Source organism: Macaca mulatta, chromosome 11 (assembly GCF_049350105.2).
Source record: "Macaca mulatta isolate MMU2019108-1 chromosome 11, T2T-MMU8v2.0, whole genome shotgun sequence".
Classification (NCBI taxonomy): domain Eukaryota; kingdom Metazoa; phylum Chordata; class Mammalia; order Primates; family Cercopithecidae; genus Macaca; species Macaca mulatta.
Window position 1 is genome coordinate 71,606,625 of NC_133416.1, and position 18,247 is coordinate 71,624,871.

Here is an 18,247-nt window from a genome sequence, read left to right on the forward strand (position 1 = left end):
TAAGATTGTCATATCATATTTTTACTGTACCTTTTCTATGTTTAGATATGTTCAAATATACAAATACTGTTTCTAATTGTGTTACAGCTGCCTGCAGTATTCAGTACAGTAACATGCCGTACAAGTTTGTAGCCTAGGAGCAGTAGGCTAGATATCATATAGCCTAGGTGTGTAGAAGGCTATACCATGTAGTTTTCTGTAAATAAACTCTATGATGTTCACACAATGATGCATTTTTTAGAACTGTTCCCATCATAAGCAAGGCATGACTGTACACGTACATACACTTGCATGTAAAAATGAGTGTATTGGCGTTAATAGCTGGTTGTGATGCTTTGCTGTATGTAGGATATCACCACTGGGGGAAGCTGGGGGAAGAATATATGGTGTCTCTCTTCATCATTTCTTAGAACTGCATGTGAATCTCCAATGATGTCAAAATGTTTTGTGAAAAGCTCACGCAGTGTGACTATAGTTAATAATAACTTAATTGTACATTTTAAAATAGCTTAAAAAGTACAATTTGATTGTCTGTAGCACAAAAGATAAATGCTTGACTGGATGGATACCTCATTCTCCATGGTGTGATTATTACATATTGCATGTCTGTAACAAAACATCTCATGTACCTCATAAATATATACATTTCCTGTGTACACACAAAAATTAAAAACTGAATTTTTTAAAAAGGTCACACGGTGGAGGCTTGTAGAGCCAAATTACAATATTGTTGCTGAAACATTTCTTTCGATGTCATTGATCTATTCATGGGGAAGCTATCTTTTCCCCTAAAGCATCATTTTGAAAATACCTAGTTTTATTAATTTATTTAACAAACATATAGTCACATAACAAATGCTATTCTTGATTCTTTACGTATTTAAGCCATTTAATCCTCACAACAATTCTGTGAAGTGGGTACTGTTATTGTTTCCATTTTACTGATGAGGAAACAGTGCAGAGGAGTTAAGTCACTTACGGTTATATAAGAAGTTAGTGGAAGAGCTGAGATTTGAACCCAAGTATCTGATTCAAGTCAGTGCTCTAAACCTCTCTGCTATGTTGATTCTGTATTTGAAAATATTAAGAATCTTGGCCAGGCGTGGTGGCTCACACCTGTAATCCCAGTACTTTGGGAGACCGAGGCGGGTGCATCACTGGAGGCCAGGAGTTCGAAACCAGCCTGGCCAGCATGGTGTAACCCTGTCTCTACTAAAAATACAAAAATCAGCTGCGCGTGGTGGTGCACGCCTGTAATCCCAGCTACTTAGGAGGCTGAGACACAAGAATCGCTTGAACTCAGGAGGCGGAGGCTGCAGTGAGCCAAGATCGTGCCAATGCACTCCAGCCTGGGCAACAGAGCGAAACTCTGTCGCACACACACTCAGAGAGAGAGAGAGAAAATATTAAGAATCCTGTATATTACACAGGTATCCAAACATAAAAATACTTTAGAATTGCTTACTATATGGACAGGTTACATGGAATGGAGTTTGTAGTATCCACATTAACAAAGCAAGTTTATATGGACTGGTTATGATCTTAGGAATATGAATTAGAATGGATGTTGTTGCACTCATTAAAAAAATTACACTTTATCCCCAGTTATAGTGTCCTTTTGAATTTTTCTCACACAGTGCTACTATATTTCATGAACTGGTATATAAACAAACCAAAATTCTTTCTTCAAATCAAGAACTTATCTATGAAGGGCGACGCTTAGTCTTAGAACCTGGAAGACTGGCACAGCATTTCCCTAAAACTACTGAGGAAAACCCCATATTTGTAGTAAGCCGGGAACCTCTGAATACCATAGGATTAATATATGAAAAAAGTAAGTTGGGATTTTTCTTGTCGTTGTTACTAGCCATTAGAAAAATACCAGCCTGGGCAGCATAGTGAGACCTTGTCTCTACAAAAAATAAAACAAAAATTAGCGGGGCATGGTGGCACACACCTGTAGTCCCAGCTACATGGGAGGCTGAGGTAGGAGCATCGCTTGAGCCCAGGAGGCAGAGGTTTCAGTAAGCCGAGATTGCACCACTGCACTCCCGCTTGGGAGACAGTGTGGGACCCTGTCTCAAAAACAAAAAAATAAATCCACAAAATCTGTCATTGTAGAAATGATTGTCATCTTTATAAAGCTGATGATCACATTAGTGTAAAACTTTCATAAACATTAAAATTAAATTACTGTAGTTGAAAGAGTATCGTAAAATTGAAAAAGGCTTGTAGACATCATTTGACTTCAAATATTTTGTTTCATAAAATGATAAAGTCATTTGTCATACGTTTCACTGTAACTCTCTTTTAAAAGTGTTTTGCTAACACTCAAAATTACCTTTTATATCATAAATTTCAGCAAATGTTTTTTGTTTCCAGTAGGTGTAGAACATTGTGCCAAGCTTTAGAGTCTAAGAAAAATTAGATCTGCATTTTGAGAATCTTTTAAATTATTCATTCTACTGATAGAAAAAAAATGAATCCCCCAGAATTTTACAGTTCTATTTGAAGGTTGGGATATGATGTAGATTTAAAGAGAAGCATTGAACTCATTGTGTTGGAGTATTTTTAAGGAAAAAATGAAACTCCTTAGAAATATTGAAGGTAATTTGTTAGAGAATGAACATTATTGTTTGAAGTAATTTTTTTAATCACAAAAAGTACATTAAAGATTTTTCCACTGATGTTTAATTTAGATATTCTGTTTGCTCTATAAAGGATAAAGTGATTTTTTCAAAAAGTTTTCTTTCTCATTTTATTTTACTTCATATTTCAGTTTCCCTCCCTAAAGTACATCCACGTTATGATTTAGATGGGGATGCTAGCATGGCTAAGGTTAGTATTTAATTGAATTACTATGTAAACATCTGAATTTAATGTATCTTATCAATAGTGGAAGCAATAACATGTATTGTGTCTTCATGTATGCCTATATGACTTAGGAAATTATTCACTTAAATTGATACCCTTTCTACATTATTTTGTGGGCTTTCTTTTTTACTTTTTATTCTTTCTTGAATTCATTATATAAGAAAATTCTCTTCATTGAGACAGTGCATGGTTAGATAATGTTAAGGATAACATATTTATTATATTTATATCTATTTTTAACTCTTAGAAATTGGTTTGTTGTGTTTTTAATTAACCTGATAAAAATGTATAAGCTTGAATAATTTTGTGTAAAAGTTTTTCTTACCCTGTACCACAATTAGCACCAAATATTGACATTTTATTTCTTTATTAGGCAATAACAGGGGTTGTGTGTTATGCCTGCAGAATTGCCAGTACCTTACTGCTTTATCAGGAATTAATGCGAAAGGGGATACGATGGCTGATGTAAGTAATAGATTGAAATTTTGAAATTGATTTTCATGTAGATGTTGCCCCATCATTGATATTTTCTCTCTTCAAACTAGTTAGGTTAGGTACTTGATTTTTATTATAATACATTTGTTTCACATTTCATTTATAAAACATTTAGCAGCTCTTTTTTCATGAGTCCTACAATGACCTTGTGAAACAGAACAAATAGTATCTGAATTTTAAAACTTACACCACGCTATAGGATGTGACGGCAAATGCATTTCTTTTCCTAGGACCTTGACTCGGTTGTCATTTCACTATGTTAGAAGTCTTTGGCTTGTTAGAATCCAGTACAATCTGTACTTTCTAGCGTTTAAGTCCTCAGAGTCTTCCTTAATTTCCTACCATTTTCCCAAATGAAGTACACAGTCCTTTTTTATCACACCATATTTTTTTTTCTTTTTGAGACAGGGCCTCAGTGTCACCCAGGCTAGAGTGCAGTGGCACAATCACAGATCACTGCAGCCTGAAACTCCTGGCCTCAAGTGATGCTACCACCTCAGCTTCCCAAGTACCTGGGACTACAGGCATGCCCCACCATGCCCAGCTAATTTTTTTTTTTTTAAGAGATGAGGGTCTAGTTATGTTGCCCAGGCTGATCTCAAACTCTTGGGCTCAAGCAATCAGCCCGCCTCAGCTGGGATTATAGGCTTGAGCCACCACACCCAGCCTTCACAACATTGAGATATAATTCATATACTATTCATGCATTTAAGCATACAGTTTAGTGGTTTTTATTGTGTTCAGAGTTGTGCAGCCATCATCACTAATTTTAGAACATTTTCATCACCCCAGAAAGGATCTCTGCACCCATTAGTATTCACTCTCCATTTCCGCCTAAACAGCCCTGCCCTAGGCAACCACTAATACACTATTTGCCTGTTCCAGACATTTCATATAAATGAAATTATGCAATATGAATATATAATCTAACAAGCAATTTAAAAGCTAATTTTTAAAAACTAGACCGCTTAATATAGTTATTCTAGATCAGAATAACTAATCATCTAGTTTAAATAGTTTCTTCCTGAAAGTGACTCTAAGAAATGTAAGATGGATATAATTTTTTCCTGTTTTATACTTTTCATGATTTATAAATCTCATCTTTCCATCTGAAAAAAATGGAAAATACACGATCTCTTTTGGGAATTATGTTTATTTCTATACGTCATTCAAAGCTTTTGAATTTTGCATACACATCATGATGGCCTTGTGGCCAACAGATGCTAAGAACTTTTATTTTCTGCGCTCATGTCGCTATGTATGTGCCCTTGGACTGTAATGGTTTTGACAGTTTATGTATGCCTATCTCATACCCACCCCTTCTTGCAAAAATGTATATGAAGCATTTCATCACTCTTTTTAGGCTCCTTCTTTTTTTCTGTTAGCATTATATGAAACCCATCAATTTGTGTTTATATTTTTCACTGTGTTCACATATCTAAGTTCCTAAGCCTATGCTTTTTTGTTCCACTAAGAATCTTCCTTGTTTTTACTGGTTTCTGGAAAAATCTCTATGTACTAACAATTTTCATTTTCTCTCTTATCTACCGTCAGTCGCTGATCCATGAAGCTTTTATTCCTTTTACTTACTAGTTTATAGTCCAATAAGTCATGAGAAAATAGTTTTAATGTAAACCACTGTTGGCAAACATTTTCTTTAAAGACTCAGTCTAATATTTTAGACTTTGTGGGCTGCGTATGGTCTCTTCTTTGTTTTTACAATCTTTAAAAGTGTAATGTTAGCTAATGGGCCATATAAAAGCAAGCCTCAAGTCTTAGTTTGTTGACCCCTGATGTAGATCAAAAGCCCTTCAATTATATATTACTGTGTCATCCCTCTTCAGAGATCACATCATAAGTTGAGCATCCCTAATAAAAAAATTCCCTAATAAAAAAGTCACAACTTTTTGCTCAAAGTTTATGCTCAAAGGAAATACTCATTGGAACATTTTGGATTCTCAGATTAGGGATGCTTAACCAGTATGTATATATGCAAATACTCCAAAATCCAAAATCTGAAACACTTCTGGTCCCAAGAATTTCAGATAAGAGATATTCAACCTGTAATTGGTTTGAAGTATGAATCAGACAGTAGTCTACTATGAGTAGTAAAAATTAATTCTGGTGGTGTAAACTGTAATGCACTACAAACTATTTGTGTAATTGTAGATTAGTTTTTACTTCTTAATGTAATATTAATACCTTAGGTTTCTAAACTGTTAACCTAAGTAGTAATGGTTTATGAAAATATGAGTTCCCTAGATATATATAAGGGTTACAGAAATGCTTTTAATAATAGTGTCTCAAAAAGTGTGAATTGACTAATATCAAGAATATTGTTATAAAATGTTTTTGAACAGTAGTACTGCAGTATAATTAGTGAAAGATAAGAAAAAGTAACTCCTGACATAAAAAAATAATTTTCTTTTTTTAGTGAATTAATTAAAGATGATTACAATGAAACTGTTCACAAAAAGACAGAAGTTGTGATCACATTGGATTTCTGTATCAGAAACATTGAAAAAACTGTGAAAGTGTGAGTAGACTACTTCCTTACTAGTAGGGGTTAACTTATTAAATGTTCCATTTCTGTTTAATTGATTTAGTTATCCTTGGCACAATATGGCATGCTGTGCTAGGGTTTATATTAAAGATCAGCGGCTGGGCACGGTAGCTCATGCCTGTAATCCGAGCACTTTGGGAGGCCAAGGTGGGTGGATCACGAGGTCAAGAGATCGAGCCCATCCTGGCCAACACGGTGAAACCCTGTCTCTACTAAAAATACAAAAATTAGCTGGGTGTGGTGGTACACGCCTGTAGTCCCAGCTACTCGGGAGGCTGAGGCAGGAGAATCACTTGAACCCAGAAGGCAGAGGTTGCAGTGAGCTGAGATCGTGCCACTGCACTCCAGCCTGGTGACAGAGCGAGACTCCATCTCAAAGAATAAAATAAAGATCAGCCTTAGATTAGTGATTACTTCACCATCACAAAGGCAAAAATGCCAGTTTTCTTGGTAAGAAATGAACACCATCTCTTAGTGGCATTTCCTCCCAGCCATTGGGTAGGAAAAGGTAGTGGGAAAAACATCTCATTTCTATCTTGTAAAACAGAAACTGTGAATAAGAAAATAAGAAACCTGTAATCAACAAAGGAAATAGGAGGAGGTATTCTAGAACAGCCTTTTAGTAGTAGTTTTAGAAGTATAGGAATTACTTTTAGTTTATTCTTACTTGTGAATCTTATTCTTGAGAACGTGTTTTGAAAGAATGATATTTTTAACTGCCGTCTTTCTAGAATATACTATTTGTGCTGCAGAGGAAATACAATAAATGAAATCAATAATCACTATTGACCTTCATTAATTCTGAAATGTATTTTTACTATTATCCTGACATATGATTACTTGAAATTAATTGGTCTTTTCTGTTTTATCCATCCCTTGATCTGCAAATTTGAAATAGAAGCAGATAAAATTCCTCCTTCAGGCAGGCATCATGGTTTTGTTGTTGTTGTTGTTGTTGCTGTTTTTTGAGACAGAGTCTCACTCTGTCATGTAGGCTGGAGTGCAGTGGCACAATCTCTGCTCACTGCAACCTCCGCCTCCCGGGTTCAAGTGATTCTCCTGCCTCAGCCTCCCAAGTAGCTGGGACTACAGGCGCATGCCACCATGCCCGGCTAATTTTTTGTGTGTATTTTTAGTAGAGATGGGGTTTTACCACGTTAGCCAGGATGGTTTCCATCTCCTGACCTCGTGATCTTCCCACCTTGGCCTCCCAAGGTGCTGGGATTACAGGCGTGAGCTACCACACCTGGCCAGCATCAGGTTTTTTTTTTTTAACAATCTGCTGGCTTATAGACTTTGAATCAGTTTTTTACTTTTAAATGGTTATGATGAAAGCTCAAATTATTATTTATAAAGCATCTTTTTAAAACTGTGTATTGATTATACTCATTTAATTTTCTCTTTTGACTTTTCATATAGATATGAAAAGTTAATGAAGATCAACCTAGAAGCGGCAGAGTTAGGTGAAATTTCAGACATACACACCAAATTGTTGAGAGTAAGTATTTACAAAATTATGAAAATTGTAAGCTCATAACCTATTCCTTTGCTGGCACTATTAGATTTAAACGTTCTTAGGTGCTAGGCATGGTAGTACACACCTAGCTACTCAGGAGGCCGAGGCAGGAGGATCACTTGAACTGAGGCATTAAAGGCTGCCCCGAGTTATGATGGTGCCACTGCACCCTAGCCTGGGCAACAGCACGAAATCTTGTCTGTAAAATAAATAATTTAAATAAATAAACTTATAGAGATGATGTTTCTCACTGCAGAGAAATAATATTTTCCCATCTTTAGAAACTTCTTTACAATATTAAATACTCTTACTGCCTTGAAATTTTTTGTAACATATTCAAATGCCTACTGTAATTTAAACCTCTCTCTCTGTCTCTCTCTCTCTCTCTCTCGGTGTTTAAATCCATAGTGCTCTTGTGTTGTTGCTGTGGCAGTTAAAGCAAGTTCATAAATGTAATTTCACATGCAGTTGAATGTAAAGTGCTTGAGCTTGTTTAGAAATAGATTTAAATTAGGCTGGGCACGGTGGCTTATGCCTGTAATTCCAGCACTTTGGGAAGCCAAGGCAGGTGGATCACCTGAGGTCAGGAGTTCGAGACCAGCCTGGCCAACATGGTGAAACCCTGTGTCGTTAGCTGCGTGTGGTGGTGGGCGCCTGTAATCCCAGCTGCTTGGGAGGCTGAGGCAGGAGAATCACTTGGACCCAGGAGGCAGAGGTTGCAGTGAGCCAAGATCACACCATTGCACTCCATCCTGTGTGAAAAAAGCAAAACTCCCATCTCAAAAAAAAAAAAAAGATTTAAATTAGAAAATATTATCAAATTTTTTTCTAAAATAAAAAGTTAAGGAAAGAAAGATTTGAGATCCTCAAGGCAGTAATCACTTCTATAACTAGAAAAAGAAATGAGGACAAGTCTCTACCCTGCTAAAAAATACAAAAGAATCTCAGGAAGTCTCTGAATCTCTTATTAATATTAATATATTTTCTTTTGGGGATCTCAAAATGTTTCTCATTTTTATGACATTCCTGTGAGACTGAGATTTCTTTTTTTAAAAAAAAACAAACAAACAACAAAAAAAACAGAGTTTCCCTCTTGTTGCCCAGGCTAGAGTGCAATGGCACAATCTCGGCTCACCACAGCCTCCACCTCCTGGGTTCAAGTGATTCTCCTGCCTCAGCCTCCCAAGTAGCTCGGATTGCAGGCATGTGCCACCACGCCCAGCTAATTTTGTATTTTTAGTAGAGACGGGGTTTCTCCATGTTGGTCAGGCTGGTCTGGAACTCCCAACTTCAAGTGATCTGCCCGCCTTGGCCTCCCAAAGTGCTGGGATTACAGGCATGAGCCACCTCGCCCGACCGAGATTAAGATTTCTTATGAGAAAGCATAGATGACTAATAGCTTGAGGTAATGGAGTCTTATGACATCAGGACTTCTCACTTCAAACCAACTACTTTTCCCTAGATTTCATTTTTTCTCTTTTTCTTTTTTTTGAGATGGAGTCTCGCTCTGTCGCCAGGCTGGAGTGCAATGGCGCAATCTCGGCTCACTGCAAGTTCTGCCTCCTGGGTTTGTGCCATTCTCCTGCCTCAGCCTCCTGTGCCTAGCTTCCTATTGGAGACCTTAAAGAAATTTTTCCCACACAAAAGTAAAATTTATAAGTAGAAAAAATACCACATATATTCTGCACTCAAAAAATGATTCTTAAAAGTTTTTATCCATTGCCCTGCAGCAGTGGTTCTCAGAGTGACTCCTGGGTCACAGGGCTCAGTGGTTCACAGAACTTTGGGAGGCTGAGGTGGGCGGATCACTTGAGGCCAGGAGTTTGAGACCAGCCTGGCCAACATGGTGAAACCCTGTCTCTACTAAAAATACAAAAATTAGCCGGGTGTAGTGGCAGACGCTTGTAATCCCAGCTACTGGGGAGGCTGAGGCAAGAGAATCACTTGAACCTGGGAGATGGAGGTTGCTGTGAGCCGCGATCATGCCACTGCACTCCAGCCTGGGCGACAGAGACCCCGTCTCAAAAGATAAAAAATAAGAAGAGTGGCTTCTGGGCCAGCAGCTTCAGCCTCACATGGGAACTTATTAGAAATGCACATTTTGGGACCCCACCTCAGATGTGTTGAGTCAGCAACTCAGCTGGCAGAACCCAGCAAAGGCCCTTTCTAATAAGCCTTCCAGGTGATTCTTATGCTGCTAAAATGTGGGTAATCTATTAAATTATTATTACTCTACAAACATATGGTTGTTATTTTTGCTTTTTGTATAACATTATAGTGTAGGCATTTTCCAGGTTCTTTTGGTAACACCATTTTCTTAATGATACCATGTTGCAGCCAGTGGATTTATTACAGTCTTACTTATTATTCCTCTACTGTTGGTACTTTAGTTTGCTTTTCACTCTTCTATGTAATGCTGTAAGAAATGACTTTTTCCATAAACTGTTTTCCATATATTGGATGTATAAGTTAACACATTCTAAACATTAATGTTAAAAAAGACATAAAACATAAAAACCAAGATATGTATTTGATCATATAAAAATTTAAGCCAGGCACAGTGGCTCATACCTATAATCCCAGCACTTTGGGAGGCCAAGGTGGGGTTAGACTGGTTGAGCTCAGGAGTTCAAGACCAGTCTAGGCAACACGGTGAAACCCCATCTCTACCAAAAAAAAAAAACAAAACAAAAATTCTCAAGGCGTGATGGCACGCACTTGTAGTCCCATCTACTCAGGAGGCTTAAGTTGAGAGGATGACTTGAACTCAGAAGGCAGAGGTTGCAGGGAGCTGAGATTACGCCACTGCACTCCAGCCTGGGTGACAGAATGAGACTCTGTTTCAAAAATAAAATAAAAATTTAAGATCTCTATATGTTTAAAAAATGTTAGAACGCAAATAAGTTGGAAAAATGTGATAAAGGGTTTTTTATAAAAATAACTCATACAGATTGATAAGGAAAATAGTCTGCAAAAAAATAGATGAGCAAAGAACATTTAGAGATAATTTATAAATGAAGAAAATATGTCTGGTGAAAACACTCTTGAAAAAAAATGCTCAAATCCAATAGCAAGAAAAAATTGCTTATTATAACAGTAAGATACTATTTTTGTCTTTCAGATTTTCAAGGCTTAAAAAATTATAATGCCAGTGCTGACAAGAGTGTGGTTTAAAGAGCACCCTTGTTTTTTGCTAGTGGCAATGTCAGCTGCTACTGACAACATTATTTGAAAGGCAATAGTGTGTATCAGGACCTTTAAAATCTTTGGACTTATTTATCCTTTAAGCCTAACCTTCATCCTTTCTTCATAAATTTTAGAAATACTGTATGCATTTCTGAGGTAGGTAAGTGATAAATTTCCTAAGCTTAAAATGAACAGAATCTTAGATGAGGTTTCTTTTCATTTTCTGTTTTTAAGAGGAGTTGCTTTGGTTTGGCCTCTTAAACAAGAAGAGCACAAATCTTGCTACCTACACAGTTGATACTTGGGACTATTCTAGTAGTTCTATTTAATTTTCACAACAGGGCTGTGAGATGGAGAATTAACCACTTTTTACAGATAAGGAAACAAGATTAGAAATATTTTACATGTGGTTTTAGAAGGGTATTGAATGAAATGTTTTATAAGATGTACTAGTGCTGGTCTCATGTTTTATTATCATACTGTACCCCTGGTGGAAATCAATGTAAGGAACTCTTTTGTATTTAAAAATGGAAATAATTACTGTGCCTTTGAATTGAAGTAATCTACAAAAGAAATGTGATCCAGACTTTAGACTTTGTTGGTACTGTGATAATCATTTCTGGCTTTTGGCAACCTGGATCTGAACCTTTGGTTTTATTTAGCTTTCCAGTTCTCAGGGAACAATAGAAACCAGTCTTCAGGATATTGACAGCAGATTATCTCCAGGTGGATCGCTGGCAGATGCATGGGCACATCAAGAAGGCACTCATCCAAAAGATAGAAAGTAAGTTATAGCTTTATGCGTAGTTTCTGCTCTTATTAATGTCCTTTTTCACATTGACTCAGTTAATTTATTTGAGTTTTTCTTCCTTAAATAGTGTAGAAAAACTACAAGTCCTGTTAAATTGCATGACAGAGATTTACTATCAGTTCAAAAAAGACAAAGCAGAACGTAGTAAGTAAAATTTGCTGTTTGTTAATTTAATAAATCCTTCTTAGTAATTAGTTATAATTCAGTTAAATTAATTTGGCATATCTGTAAGGGTGGCTTCTTAAGCTGTTTGTTTCAGAGATATGATTCTGTCAGGAAAAAGGTTGATTGTGTTAAAAAAAAAAAAACCCTATCCTTAAAATCAACCTTTTGGATACTTTAAATCAGGGTCATGAACTCCAGAACCTCTAAAGGCCAGGCAGGTAACAAAGGAATGAGATTGGCCAGTGGGGACTCATCTACAGGGGAGAGCCACTACTCAGATTCACCAAAGGTATTGCCCAGTCTTCCCATTTCTCAAAAAAAGCTAGAAATACAGAATTTGTTAGAAATATCTTGATTTTTAAATGTTAACAGTTAATTGTTTTTTACATTGTTATTTACAGACCAAATAAAAGCATCTGTGGGCCATAAGAAGCCCATGAGCCACAGATCTATGACATCTGCTTCAAACTCTTAGCCTTTTTGAAGCAGTGATCTCGAAAGAAAATATATTGTGTATAATGTTATGATTCTACATTAACAACAGTAATATATTTTCCTATTTCTAGGACTAGCTTATAATGAAGAGCAAATCCACAAATTTGATAAGTAAGTATCCAGATTATGTTTAATAATTAGTTATTTTTGGTGCTATTTTGGTTATCTTTATTATGATTCTTCTTAAAGTTGAAATTAATTACAATTAAAAATACATTTTAATCTTGATTTTACAGGATTGTTACAATATGTACACATTTTTGAGGTTCACACATCTGTTCCCTAATTGGGAAGTTACCATGATGGGAGAAGGAGGCGGGAGAAAGATTACTGTTCCAGTCAGTCACCTTCTGCCTCATGTGCTCTGATTACAGAAGGACAGATAATAGAGCACAGGCGAGGGCAGACTTAACCACCATCTTAACTTTAACCTCATTCAATAGGCATTTTTTTTACATCCATTTTGAACCTTCTCTTTATCTTCTTGCTGCTATAATGTCTTAGAAACGTTTACTTTCTACTGTAAATACTCTAAAGCCACAACAATCATTATAAGAAAAAGATACATTTCATATATTTGAAAATTTATAAATATCGAAAGTAGAAACAGTGACATTGGTTTAAGTGTCTTGGATTATTTCTAAATTACAGGCAAAAACTGTATTACCATGCAACCAAAGCTATGACGCACTTTACAGATGAATGTGTTAAAAAGTACGAGGCATTTTTGAGTAAGTCGGAAGAATGGATGAGGTGAGTAAACTTTTGGAATGATTAGTGGTTGACTGCACAATATAAATGTACATTTGAAGTAAGAATGTTTCACTAGACTGCATATCAGTTGATTCTTCTTGGTTTTCAGAAAGATGCTTCATCTTAGGAAACAGTTATTATCTCTGACTAATCAGTGTTTTGATATTGAAGAAGAAGTATCAAAATATCAAGACTATACTAATGAGGTAGGTACAGCTATCAAAAGAAAAAAAGCTTTTTTCTCATTAGGAAAAATTAAAATTCTTCTCAGTTTATAACTGATAGTGATTGAAAGGGGAGAAATGGGATATAATGTGCCTGCATTCAGTTCTACTCACCAATTTTTAATATGTATTTTGAGCCAAGTTTTAAGAATGTAGATGTTTTACAACTAAAAACAGCTGATAAACCATTCTTTTATCAACTAAGAAAAGTTTCTTTCTTAAAAGGGTGTTGATTTAAGTATTGTATCATTGATAGTTTTGAAATCAAAATTTAAAGTTTTTATAAAGGACTTATTAAAAGCTGTAACACTTGATGTCAGATCTGTAGTAAGTACTTTTGTTCTGTGATTAATGTGGGGATTTTTTCTTTTTCTTTTCTTTTTTTTTTTGGATGTTTTAGTTACAAGAAACTCTGCCTCAGAAAATGTTTGCCGCTTCCAGTGGAATCAAACATACCATGACTCCAATTTATCCAAGTTCTAACACATTAGTAGAAATGACTCTTGGGTAAGAAACTATCATTTGGAAACTGTAGTGTTTCCATTTGCTTTCATTGCAGTTTGTGCTCTTGCTCTTACATTTTGAAATTTTTTATGTTTGTTGTAGTACAATGTTTAATAAAGTTATTTATTGACTAGTTAAATTTAGAAAACTGAAACATAAACATCCTTCTAAAACATTTGCATACTTTTTCTGAGCAAAAGTGCTTGTTTATTTTATATAGTATGAAGAAATTAAAGGAAGAGATGGAAGGGGTGGTTAAAGAACTTGCTGAAAATAACCACATTTTAGAAAGGTGAGTAATACAAAAATAATTATTATGATTTTCTTTGCAATTGAGTTCATACACATCTGTACTTATATCTTCCCTGTGTCAATAGGTAAAGGGTCGAAAAGTCAGAACTCAGGTTTTTCTCTCTATGATTGCGTATTTGTGATGCCTTTTAATGGTTGATTAGTTCCATTTTATAGAAGCACTGGTTAATCAAATTACTTGCTTATTTGAATCAGTTTGTAAAGATCAAACTCTATTTACATTATTTTTATAACTTAATTCATTGGAATCATAATTTTCAATTTGGTGAGTCAGAGTTGCCTGTTAAGATTCCAGGACTCTGGTGCTGAGTAGCTCACAGAGTCCTCTGCACACCTCCTTGCAGGTGAAAGCCATAGGTAAATGCAGTACTTTGAGGAGCTAGGTGTCTGCTTATTATCTGCAGAATCCTAATAGATAAGGCCAAAAGAGATTTGAAAACCTGAAGAGGCAATAAAGCAATTTTTGGATGGCTGTTTTCCTTATCCTGATTCCTCAGAGAAATTAAGTCATATTCGGCTCTTTAATAGAACCCTTTCTTTTTCAAGCCCTTAGGTGCTCCTCTATGGGTTCTCAAACCCTTGTAATGCTAATAAAAATATTTCACATTTGGCCGGCCATGGTGGCTCACACCTGTAATCCTAGCACTTTGGGAAGCTGAGGCAGGCAGATTGCCTGAGCTCAGGGGTTCAAGACCAGCCTAGGCAACATGGCAAAATGCTGTCTCTACCAAAAATACAAAAATTAGCCGGGCATGGTGGTGCACACCTGTAATCCCAGCTACTGGGGAGGCTGAAGCACGAGGAATCACCTAAATCTGGGAGGTGGAGGTTGCAGTGAGCCAAGATCATGCCACTGCACTCCAGCCTGGGTGACAGAGCGAGACTCTGTCTCAAAAAAAAAAAAAAAAGGATATGGAATTTTTGGGTCAGAGAGTATGCCAATTTAAATTGTGTTGGGTTTTACTAATTTGGTTGTTTTTTTTTTTTTTTTCCTGAGACGGGGTTTCTCTGTTGCCCAGCCTGGAGTCCAATGGCACAATCTCAGCTCACTGTAACCTCCACCTCACAAGTTCAAGTGATTCTTCCTTCCTCAGCTTCCTGAGTAGCTGATTACAGGAGCCCACCACCACACCCAGCTAGTTTTTTGTATTTTTAGTGGAGATGGGGTTTCACCATGTTGGCCATGCTGGTCTTGAACTCCTGACCTCAGGTGATCCACCCACCTCAGTCTACCAAAGTGCTGGGATTACAGGCATGAGCCACCGCACCCGGTCAATTTTGTTCTTTAAAAGGGTGTTTGTTATAGTCCTAAACAGACAAAACCTATTCGTTTGGCAACATTGAATGTATAATGTCTTTTAAACGTTTGCCAATTTGTTTAGTAAAAACTGAGATCTTATTTTAATTTATATTTCTGTGGTTTATAGTGCTGTCAAACATCGTTTAATATGTTTGTTCAATTTCCATTTTTGGGGAGAATTACTTGTTAATTTTTAAAAATATTTTGTTTATAGTAATTATCTAACTTTTTTATAGTATACAGTTTACAGTTTCTTCACAGCTTTAGCTAAATCCTTTCAGGCTTAAAGATCACCAAGTAGAAGAGACTATAAAGATGTGCTTTTTTTTTTTTTTTTTTTTTTTTTGAGACAGAGTCTCACTGTGTCACCAGGCCGGAGTACAGTGGTACGATCTTGACTCACCGTAACCTCTGCCTCCCGGGTTCAAGCGATTCTCCTGCCTCAACCTCCCAAGTAGCTAGGACTACAGGCACACGCCATCATGCCGAGCTAATTTTTGTATTTTTAGTAGAGACAGGGTTTCACCATGTTGGCCAGGATGGTCTCGATCTCTTGACCTCGTGATCCACCTGCCTCGGCCTCCCTAAGTGCTGGGATTATGGGTGTGAGCCACCGTGCCTGGCCAAAGATGTGCTTGTAACAAACTTTTATATTTAACCACTTATTCCTTGAGGAATAAAGTCCCAACTTCCTAAACCACATTTAGTAAGTCAATTCCTCCTATGTTTTATTTGCAGATTTCTTGACAATATATGGGTGATATAACATGGCATAATCTTAACTTAAATGTTAAGTGACAAAACTAGTAATGGAAGCCAGATTTTGTTCAGAGTATTATACTACTCTGTCTCCATGTGGATAACCCACTATCACTTCAAATTTTTTTTTGAATCTAAAATCATCTGTCCTAACTCAATTTTCCCTCTAATCTCCTTAATCCTGTTTGAAGGTACCACCTTTCTCCTATTCCCTTAAACATAAATTATTTTTGACACTTAATCTTCTTTATTCCCTCTCAACAAGTTTGGCTCCCATATTTCCCCTCGTCACCCTCATTCAGATTTCCTTTCCCTTTCATATGTGATGTATGGTAATAACCAACCTATTTTTTTCTTAACCCCAAGCTCTTCCCATCTGTCTTGGGTATTACAGCCAAAATCATCTTTCAGAATACTGATGTAATCATACGACTTATTTGGCTCAAAAGTTTCTAAACTCCTGTTACCATGAAAGTCAAGTCTAAATTTATACTTCCATTCAAAGAGTATAATAGTCTGGTTCCAGCCTGTTCACCCAACTTTACTTCCCACTGCTCCCCAAAATAGCATTGTGTTCTCTAGCAAGGTATCATTTCTCAACTTCTGTTGGGTATGTCACACTCCCAACTCGGTATCTTTTTTTTTTTTTTTTTGAGACAAAGTCTCACTCTGTTACCCAGGCTAGAGTGTGGTGGCATGATCCCGGCTCACTGCAACCTCTGCCTCCTGGGTTCAAGCAATTCTGCCTCAGCCTCCTGAGTAACTGGGACTATAGGCATGTGCCACCACACCCAGCTAATTTTTTATTTTTAGTAGAGAAGGAGTTTTGCCATATAGGCCAGGCTGGTCTCAAACTCGTGACCTCAAGTGATCCTCCTGCCTCGGCCTCCCAAAGTGCTGGGATTACAGGCATGAGCCACCTCGCCCTGCCCCAACTCTATCTTAGTTTATAAATCCCACCCCACCAGAAAGAAATTATCCAGTTCTTACTAACAGTTTCTTAATTACATCATTACGTCGGTTTTTCATGTATTTATGATAATACCATGCTGTTCCAGTAAGAAATAGAACAAATGGTAGTTGCTTAAACTCTTTAAAAATAAATAGCTATTTATTCCTCTGAAAAGTATTTTAAGGTTGGGGGCCTTTATACATAAATTCAACTTTTGAGATTACCTTTTTTCTTTTTGTGTGTGTTTTAGGTTTGGCTCTTTAACCATGGATGGTGGCCTTCGCAACGTTGACTGTCTTTAGCTTTCTAATAGAAGTTTGAGAAAAGTTTCTGTTTGCACAAGAAAATAACGCTTGGGCATTAAATGAATGCCTTTATAGATAGTCACTTGTTTCTACAATTCAGTATTTGATGTGGTCATGTAAATATGTACAATATTGTAAATACATAAAAAAAATATAAATTTTTGGCTGCTGTGAAGATGTAATTTTATCTTTTAACATTTATAATTATATGAGGAAATTTGACCTCAGTGAGCACGAGAAGAAAGCCATGACCGACCAATGTGTTGACATACTGATCCTCTACTCTGAGTGGGGCTAAATAAGGCATTTTCTCTGACTGCCTACTGGAAATATTTTTAAGTGGAACCAAAATAGGCATCCTTACAAATCAGGAAGACTGAGTTGACACGTTTGTAAATGGTAGCACAGTGGCTACTGTGAGTGGGGAGCAGAACCGCACCACTGTTATACTGGGATAACAATTTTTTTGAGAAGGATAAAGTGGCATTATTTTATTTTACAAGGTGCCCAGATCCCAGTTATCCTTGTATCCATGTAATTTCAGATGAATTATTAAGCAGACATTTTAAAGTGAATTCATTATTAAAAACTACTCATTTTTTTCCTTTGGCCATAAATGTATAATTGTCATTAAAATTCTAAGGTCATTTCAACTGTTTTAAGCTGTATATTTCTTTAATTCTGCTTACTATTTCATGGAAAAAAAATAAATTTCTCAATTTTACTGTAAAGAGTTCATGTGTTTCTATATATTCAGTTTGTGAAGCAAAAGTTGTCTTTTGAAAGTAACAATATAGATGGTAATCATAAACTACTCTCAGAATATTGGATGTAGGAACAATTTTGTGTCTCTTCTAAACCCACTAATTCTAAATTTAGTATAGAAGTTCTTTCATATACTTAGGGTATACAAATTGAAAAGAAACATTTTCTTTTTTTTTTTTTTTTTTTTTTTTGAGACAAGTCTTGCTCTGTAGCTCAGGCTGGAGTACAGTGGTGTGATCTCTGCTCACTGCAACCTCGGCCACCGAGG

At 36.4% G+C, this 18,247-nt stretch overlaps 1 protein-coding gene across 1 annotated transcript in view; it reads left to right on the top strand.

The window, feature by feature from the left end:
- The window catches only part of TBK1 (TANK binding kinase 1), a 48,714-nt gene extending 30,816 nt beyond the window's left edge, over positions 1–17,898 (top strand). The window contains 13 exon segments of the mRNA NM_001261193.1: positions 1,638–1,834; positions 2,780–2,838; positions 3,248–3,339; positions 5,804–5,905; positions 7,352–7,430; positions 11,297–11,418; positions 11,513–11,589; positions 12,177–12,216; positions 12,757–12,858; positions 12,968–13,064; positions 13,483–13,589; positions 13,807–13,878; positions 17,160–17,898. Coding sequence (NP_001248122.1) covers positions 1,638–1,834; positions 2,780–2,838; positions 3,248–3,339; positions 5,804–5,905; positions 7,352–7,430; positions 11,297–11,418; positions 11,513–11,589; positions 12,177–12,216; positions 12,757–12,858; positions 12,968–13,064; positions 13,483–13,589; positions 13,807–13,878; positions 17,160–17,211 — 1,198 coding nt within the window. The 3' untranslated portion in view covers positions 17,212–17,898.
- Positions 17,899–18,247: the final 349 nt, after the last annotated feature.